This window comes from Talpa occidentalis, unplaced genomic scaffold (genome assembly GCF_014898055.3).
Source record: "Talpa occidentalis isolate TD23 unplaced genomic scaffold, MPIMG_talOcc4v2.1 talOcc4.8, whole genome shotgun sequence".
Lineage (NCBI taxonomy): Eukaryota > Metazoa > Chordata > Mammalia > Eulipotyphla > Talpidae > Talpa > Talpa occidentalis.
Genome location: NW_023605194.1, coordinates 7121282 through 7129937, shown reverse-complemented (window position 1 = coordinate 7129937; position 8656 = coordinate 7121282). Strand labels below are relative to the sequence as shown.

At 46.6% G+C, this 8656-nt stretch overlaps 1 protein-coding gene across 2 annotated transcripts in view; it reads left to right on the top strand.

Annotated features, from left to right (window-relative positions):
• The first annotated feature begins 384 nt into the window (after positions 1–384).
• The window catches only part of INPP5F (inositol polyphosphate-5-phosphatase F), a 66012-nt gene continuing 57740 nt past the window's right edge, over positions 385–8656 (top strand). Inside the window, exon 1 of one of the 2 annotated variants that reach the window (XM_037497652.2) lies at positions 385–658. In XM_037497652.2, the coding sequence (XP_037353549.1) occupies positions 562–658 (97 nt within the window). In that variant the 5' untranslated portion in view covers positions 385–561. Of the gene's footprint in view, positions 659–8256; positions 8353–8656 lie in introns of those variants that run through there. The other variant, XM_037497654.2, reaches the window with a different exon arrangement.

Genomic DNA, 8656 nt, shown 5'->3' with positions numbered 1-8656 from the left:
CCGGCCGGGGGGGCGCCGGCGAGGCCGGGGCAGGAGGCGGAACCCGGCGGGAGGAGAGCGGGAAGGCGCGGGGCGGCGGGCGGGGCTGGAGGGGAGGCGGCGGGCAGCGGCAGGACGGCGGGGCGGGGCCAGCCGGGGCGGGGCCAGCTCGGGGAGGGGCGGGGCCAGCTCGGAGGCGGGGCGGGCGGGCCGGCCGGGGCGGGGCGGGGCCTGCTCGGGGGCCGGCCGGGGTGGGGCGGGGCCAGCTCGGGGGCGGGGCGGGCGGGCCGGCCGGGGAGGGGCGGGGCCAGCTCGGGGGCCGGGCTGGGCGGGGCCAGCTCGGGGGCGGGGCGGGCGGGCCGGCCGGGGGCGGGGCCTGGCCGGGGAGCGGCGTCCGAGGCCGCCGCCACCGCCGCGGCGCGTTCCCCTCCGGGCCGGGCCGCCCGGGCGCTCCCTCAGCCGCCGCGCCCCGCCGGCCGCTCCGGGCGCGGGCTCCGGCGTCCCCGGCCGCCGAGGACGCCCCGCGCGCCCCCCGGCGGGCGCCGCCGGGCCAGGGCGCGGAGCCGCGGGCGCGGGCCCGGCATGGAGCTGTTCCAAGCCAAGGACCACTACATCCTGCAGCGCGGCGAGCGCGCGCTCTGGTGCAGCCGGCGCGACGGCGGCCTCCAGCTCCGGCCCGGTGAGGCGCGGGGCGCGGGCGGGGGCGGGGGCGGGCGGGGGCGCCGCGGGGGGCCGGCGGGGGGCGCCGCGGTCGCGTCCCGGGCGCGCTCGGGGGGCCCGCGCCGGCCCCGTCCCCCCGCGGCGGCCCCGGGAACGCGGGGCGGCCCCCCCGAGCGCCGCGGTCGGGGTCGGCCGCCCCGCCAGAAAGTTGGAGCCGGTCTCGGGGCGCGGCCGCGTCTCCGTTGCCCGCGGCCTGACGGCGCCCTCGCCGCCGCGCCGGGTTCGAACCCCGGGCCCGGGCCCGACGCGAGCGCCCCGGAGCGGAGCGTCCCCCGAGCCGCACCCCCGGCGGCCGCGGGGCCCGTCCGGCCCGTGCTGTGGAGGCGTGACTCCAGCCCGTCCCCCGGCGGCACCCGAGGCGCGGCGCCCCTCTGGAGGCAGTTAACCCGTGGCGCTCGGCGCTTCGCATTTTGTGTGACTCGGTATCGTGCGATGCAAAACGGATCGTTGCCCCGCGCTTGGGTGTCGTGTAAGCCCCGAGATGCCCGCGTCTACACCCGCTGGATCGCCTGGGGAAGACGAGTTTGTGGTGGAGTCCAGCAGAGCGGCTCCTGCCCTCAGCAGGCTGACAGTCCAGGGGGGCGCTTCCTGCTGAGGGGGCCCATAGCACCTCCAAATTTGAGGTCGCCAGGCCTTGCCCGCAATCACCCCCCAGATCTTTCACTTCAGAGGTGAGAGTATTTTAAAGGACCAGCCTGTACCTTTCAAATTTACTTTGAATTCTTGTACCTGGTGCAGGTAAACATTACACGGAGTGAATTGAAAAGTATAAAAGGTCTCAAGGAGCTTTTCCCATCACAGCAGTTACCATCTTAGGATGGTTTCCAAGGACCGGCCCCTAAATCTGTTATCCCAACCCCACAACTACTTTGCAAAGCAGGTGGTGGGATCCTTTTTTCACGTGGGGGGACATATGGGAAAGGTTGAGTAACGTGCCCAAGGTCACAGAGAGAAGAATGGGCCCCCAAAACACTTTCTGGCAGAAGGTTATGAGAAGCAGTCATGAAGGCCTGCTAGCTGACTTGCTGGAGAAGTGAAGATAATACTTTACCCTAAGCGCTGGGTGTATTTTCTTATGGATATCATTTATTTCCTCCTCAGAATGGAAGAGACACTCTTGCACACAGATGAGGTTCTTGATGTTGAGACAGTTGTTGTAGAAAGGCAAGTTTAGGCCAGTCCCCGGTCTTCTTGTTTTTTCCTCTGTTTTTCCTGATTTGATTGTTTACTTGGCTCTTCTCCCAATACTTCACCCCCACCCCAAGTTAGGGCAAGGCTTTAACTTGAAGAATGGTAGACTGCAAAATTCCCTAGCTGTCATGGAGTCCACCCTTTTGATGATAAGATTAGTTATTAAAGGGGCCTCTCTGGTGGCTCAAGGGTTAAGATGCAGCCTGTGAAGCTGTCAGCCTCTGCAGCATGAGTTCCATACCCCAGCGAGTTCCATCCCCCAGCCGGCCAGGGAGCAACTCACATGGTGCGGCCAACCTCTCCTGTCTCGCCTGCTGCTCCCCTCAGCAGTGTATTTCAGTCAATCTGCCTGTTCTGCTCCCCACTCTGTCTCTGGTGATGCCTTTCACCCCCTCACACCTCTGGCCTGTACCCCAGCTGTTGTTTGCATAATAAATCTTAAAAAAAAAAAAAGAAGAAACTATACTATAAAAAAAAGAACGGGCCTCCCCTGGTGGCACAGCGGTTGAGCGCTGGGCTGCGAAGCTGCCCGCAGCCTCTGCAGCGCTGGTTCGATCCCTGGCCGCCGGCGAGGGTCCCACATGGCACGCAGACCCTTCCTGCCGCCCGCTGCTCCCCTCAGCAGTGTACTTCGTCAGTCTGCCTGCTCTGTTCCCCGCTCTGGCTCTGGTGGGTTCTCTCACCCTCCTGCACTCTGACTGTGCCTAGTGCTTGTATAGATAGATGAATAGATCTTTAAAAAAAAAAAAAGAAAAAGAAAAAAAAAGATTACTTATTAGATCTGGATGCTGCACTTAGTCATTTTCACCTTATGGAACAATCCACTTCTGTGCCTCATTTCCTCAACTATAAAATGAGAGCTGTCCTTTATAATCCTTCTCCACTATGAAAATGTTCTTAAAATGAGACCAATTTGGTTAGCGTTCTGTGTTTGTCTTGGAGGACAAGAATTGACATGTTTCATGAAGAACTCTCAGGGACTCCTTGGATAGAGAGTGACTTGAGCCATATATAAATAGGGTGGATTTGGTTGTTTGCATTTCTAGGCTGGCTCTCTCCTTTCACCCCTAAGATTGACAGAGATGAACCAAGCTGGTGGAATTACTTGGAAAGAGGTTAGGTCAGAATCCTCTGAAAAGGAGGGGTTTTAAGTAAATTATTTGTCACTCTGGTTTGTATTTTTTTTCTTGCACCCAGGAAGTTCTCCAATCGGAATGGCTGATTGGAGATAAATTACTCTCCTTAAGTAAAGTCAGTCCACTCTTCTAGAATGTTGGCTAATGACTTACCTTTCAGTGGAAGGAAACTTAAACCCATACTTCTGAGCTAAAGCAGCTCAGATGAGCTACAGGCTTGTGCTTTTAAGGACTCTTCACAGGGTAACCTGGGCCTAGATTTTGAAGGTAGCCATGTGGTTTGAATTTCTGTTTATATATCCAAAGTCCATATCAGAAGGCAAATTAAAAACTTTTTTTTTACAATTAAGTTTATCTCACTTAAGATATAGAAGGCCCCAGGCTGAAGTGGATCCAGAGTCTAGAGGAAGGAAGGGGCCTTTATGTTTCAGAAGTAATAGCCTGTTTTGATCTTCAGATATTCGAGATAGGTAGTGAATAAAAGACTCCCATGCACTTGACTTTACCACATAGTCTCATCTCTCCAGACTGCAGATCCTTTTAAAGAATGGCTATTTAATAATGGTATTTTAATTGAATAAGTGTTTCTCAGATCTTTTTCTATATAAGGAATCATTTGAAATTCTTTTCATTTTATTGGACCTTTTCCCTCTGCCTTTATGGCCGGTTTTGCTATTATTTGTAATGACAACAGTTAAAATCTCTGCTCGTTCTTTATGGTTAGTCATCTGAATAGATTACTGACCAAATCCTTTTCTTTTCCAAAGGGCAGTACTGTAAGACCAGAAAAGCCTGCAGACATTGTGGCTCTACTGTTTGTGGCTATTGACATCAGAAGAATCAATTAGTATTGACAGTCAAGGTTAAAATGACTCTTTCATTAGCGTGGATTGTTTGTTAGCGTTAGCCTCTTGTCCTGTGTCATTTATTCTGTAAAGATCCAGCTCAGATGCTACCCCCACGAGGACTCCCCTACCCCCGGGGGCAGAATTGTTGGTCACCTCGATTGTGTTTCCAGGTGCTTTATACACTTAGTACACTCTTTGATTATAACCCTTACTGCACCATATAATAATTTGCTTTCTCCTTCTCCAGTGCATTCCCTGAGGCAACAACCATATTTCACTCTTTACGAAGGCATTTTTGGTTGAATTGAACTGAATCAAATTGAAGTCCAAGTTTTCTCTCAGTAATATCATTGCCATAGAAATGGGATCTTATGTTTGTTACTCATTTTAGGCCTTGTTTTGAATATCTTCTAATTGGGGTGGAAAATTTCTGTCCAGCTGGGTGAGGAAATCTGAGGAAAAGTGCACTTCCACTTGTGTTATATTTTTCTGTCTGATTTAGCATCACACTTGCCCTCACCCCAATCTTCATGGTAATTTTCCTTATTTTCTTTAGCCTTTAAATTTTTTCAGAATTTATTTCTAGCTAAGCAGTACTGTTATTTTTCTTTTGTTTCCTTTTTTTTTTTTTTTTTTTTTTTTTTTTTAAGGATAGTGAGTACATAGCACTGCTTTTTGGAGAAGGCTTGTGTCTACTGCAAGGTAATGACCACCAGAGAAAAATGTTTAGGTAATTCCATTTTATTGTCTACCAGGGAAAGGGATAAAAGTCAGTGTCATCGTTCAGTAATCTTTCCTGAGAGTAGAGTTTTGCCGTCTGAGAATAAGAATGGTAATTTAAAGCCCTAACAAGGAATATAATACAGTTCGCTGTTGGGAAAGGGTGATGTGATCTTATCTCTTTAGTCTTAAAATTACCCCATGAGGCCTTGTGCCTTCGTCTGCTGTAATGGTGTTATATAATTTTGCGGGTGGTGCACTTCATTCTGTTCTGACGCTCAGTGACCGTGAAAAGAGGGCGAAGCATCTGTCATACACGTGACATTCATTAGCAAGTAAACTGTGCATATAGAGACGGCCCTCTGATTGGTGAACACCAGGAAAGGTGTGTTTTGGACGGGAGACTAGCTCTCAGACGCACAGAGGCATAAAGTGCCCCTGTTCTTAGTTATGTTTTGATAATAAAATTATTTTTAATATGTCGTATAAAGTTAACTTTTTGAGTGTGAAATTACAGTAATGGACTTGAAATCCACACAGAACTTTTATCTCTTCTAAAGAATCATCGTATAAAACTAAATTTAGCATAGAGTTTTCTGTCATTTAGTATTTATTTTGAAATGAGATTTTGAATTTTACCTCTTAAAATGTCATGTTCCTCACCTCAGGGAAGGAATCATATTGTCCAAAAATTAATGATATAAGAAAAAATAGTACATTTAAAAATTTTTAAATAAACATCGAGAAATAGTAAAAAGAAAAAAATCATGTCTGCTAAAAATTCATAAATTCCCTTGATAAAATATAATAAGACATTTTAATTAAAATTGTTAATTATATTATTAAAAAATCTAATCATTTTTGGTTTTGAGTTTGTTTTTTTGGGTCGTATATTTCATCTTTACTTTCTTTACAATAAATGGCTTCCTGCAAGGGTTTAAGTCTCAGCACTATCAAGCTATCACCAGCCACTGCAGCATGAGTTCAATTTCTGGCCAGGGAGCTACCCCCATGGCACAGCAGACCTCTCCTGTCTTGCTCGTTGCTCCCCCAGGGGGAGTCAGGAGAAGTCTGCTGCGCCATGTGGGTAGCTCCCTGGCTGGCCAGGAATGGAACTTGTGCTGCAGTGGCTGCGGTTAGCTTCATAGGTTGCATCTTAACCCTTGTGCCATCAGGGATGCCCACCCAAACTACTTGTTATGCCATATTTTATATTTCTAACAGACTATCAGTTGGATTGAACAGGGCAATACTTTTATTTTATGCAAGGTAGAAAAATTCATCATTGCAAAGTTCCCCCCCCCCTTCTTTGCCTTTAAAAATAAGCAAAACCTTTCAAGAGGGACTAATAACAATTCTTAGAAATATTTTATAGGTTGAGGGGCATTTTTGTGCATATTTTGTTGTCTGTATCATCAACTCAGATAGTAGCTAGTAATAATAGCTTTTATTTGAGCATTTTTCTGAACCAGACATTCCTCTGAGCCCTGTGTTTATACTGTTTCATCTCCCTGCCCCTCACCATAGGCCTCAGGAGGAGAGTTTTACTATTATCCTCATTTAACAGGTGAGGAAACTGAGGCACAATTAAGTAATTTGTTCAAGTTCACAGAGTAAGAGGGAGAGCCAGACCTCTAACCCATTGTATGACTCCAAAGCCAAAGTTTTCATAATATTGACAAAAAATGGTTTCTAAACTTTTTTACCTCTTGTATACATAGTTGTAGGGTTTATATTTTTATGGGTAATATTTGAAATGTATCTTTAGCTGTCATATTCATTATAGGGTAGCCTATGTACAGAATAAAATTACCTGTCAATTGTCAAAGCACACACACTGAGGAAAGATCTGGACAGAATGAAAATGCTGATAACAGGATTACTGGTTTGTTCTTTGACCCCATACCTGCCCTGATTCCTATCTTGCAAAATTACTTTATATAGTTACAGGGAATGTTGTTATATGATAGATCAACTAATCAATTTTCCAGTTACGGACAATTTATCAAGTTTCTCTTCAGTACTTAGAAGGAATAAGTTTGGGAAGGAATAGTAGATATAGGGTATCTCTCTAAGTGGGAACCTTGATGCATTGATATGTACTGCATGGGACTATTTCAGCCACTGATGAGCAACCTGAAGCCTTTCCTAGTCTAGTTTTGCAGGAGTCCTAGATCCAGTTTCACAGGTACCCTTTCAGAGTACATAAAGCAGAGAGGGAATGGAGGAGAAAAAGTATTTAGGTCAACTGTCTTCAAAGAGGGAGGCAACCTTTGCAGAAACACAGGTTCCTAGATACTTGTGTTCTGAAGCGGGCCTGGCCAGCAGAGCCCAGGACTGGCTAAAAGCTAGCGCTAAAGGGGAAGCATTCTCAAAGGCCTTTCAGGGTAGAGCATGCCAGCGCCGGAAACCAGGGTACCTTGACAGCCTGGTCTTTTACCAGCCTGGCTGCATTGGTGCTGATGCAGGCTGCAAGACTCCTGTGCCCTACTTGCCCGGTTTATCTCAGCCAGAACGAGAGGGGATGGAGAGTCATTGCTGTATCCCAGCACCTTGCCTGCAGCAGTTCTTCTGTAAAAAATTATATTGAATGAATTGAAGTAACTCTAATCCCTGGTCGCCCCTGTGTACCTTCAACAGCAGAGAGGTTATTGGGAGGATTAAGTGGAGACTATGAGATCAGAACACATAAAAGAAGTCGTGCTCATTTCTCAGTGCTATTTTATTCAGTAAAGAGCAGAATCTAGCTTTCAAGTCTGTGGAATTCAATAAATCTGTTCACTTTTTGAGTGAAAACAAGTGGGACCCATAAGCATTTTAATTTTTTCAAACTGGCTCTTATGCAAAAAACTGTTGCTTGTTGCTGGTTTTGGTCTTTCTGATTTATAACAAAATTAGTTGCTGTATTTGCGGATAGATACTTGACTATCTGGAAATCAAACTAGTTTGCCCATGCTGTTGATTCAGTGCGTTCTCAGAGCCATAGTCTAACCTTGTCTTTTCTATTTTTTTTTTTTTTTTTGGTGTTGCGGGGGTATCCACAAACTGTATTACTCTCTCTCTCTTTTTGTAAGTTGTTCTGTTCCTTCAAATGTTTTAAAATACTATCTTTTAAAATCTTGCCCCCGAAGCTTGAGTCTGAGGAGTAAGAGCAGTGTCACAGGACCGCTAACAAATAATCACTCGTTGCTGGGTGTAAGTCATAATCGTCGTGTCAACTCACCATGATTGAGCTGAGAACATTTGAATCGGTATGTTTAACAAATAGGGATATAATATTTATTTTCATTATCAGTAGCTGTTACTAGTATATTGCATGATCATGTATAAATAATATTTTAGAAGTGAGGATAACACTGAACATGGAGGTATTACAGTTCTATCACAACACATACGGGTAGTACCTAAATTAAATCCCATGCACTGTTAGAATGACTCATTTTTCAGTTGCTGTGAGACCCTTAAGGGAGCTGCTCTCATGCACAAAACAGCATCCACTCATGCTTGCTTTGGTTGATACGAGGTCAGTGTTCCTTGGTATTTTTTAAGCGTTCCTTCATTTTAATTTCCATTTCTTTCAAGTTTAACCTTGTATTTAAAAAAAATTGTTAGTAGAATATTAAGAAGTGCTTCATTTTCTTTATTAATCTTACTCTTTGAAACAGCTTTTCACTTACACTGAACTTGAAATTCCACAATCTCTGCAATGGTCAATATAAACGATTTGAAACAGTCATAGCTTCTAAATGAGATGTTAGGTAAGTTTAAATATGCCACAGTGCTATTAATTTTAGTAGTTTGCATGTACAATGATGGTTTTTCACAGTATCCTTATACTTTGCTTTTACCCCAGATAAAAACATTCTCCCTATTTCCAGAATAATATACCTCACCCCTCCCCAGGCACAGCCAGCTCTGTGGACAGACCAAAGAGTTTAGTACAGTAGTTATAGTTTGCTAGTCTCCCTTCCGGGTGGCTGTGCTTCTTGAGTTCAGAATTCATCTCTAGTACTATTGCATCTGTCTCCTTTTGCACCTTTCAAAAAGCATTTGCACCTTTCT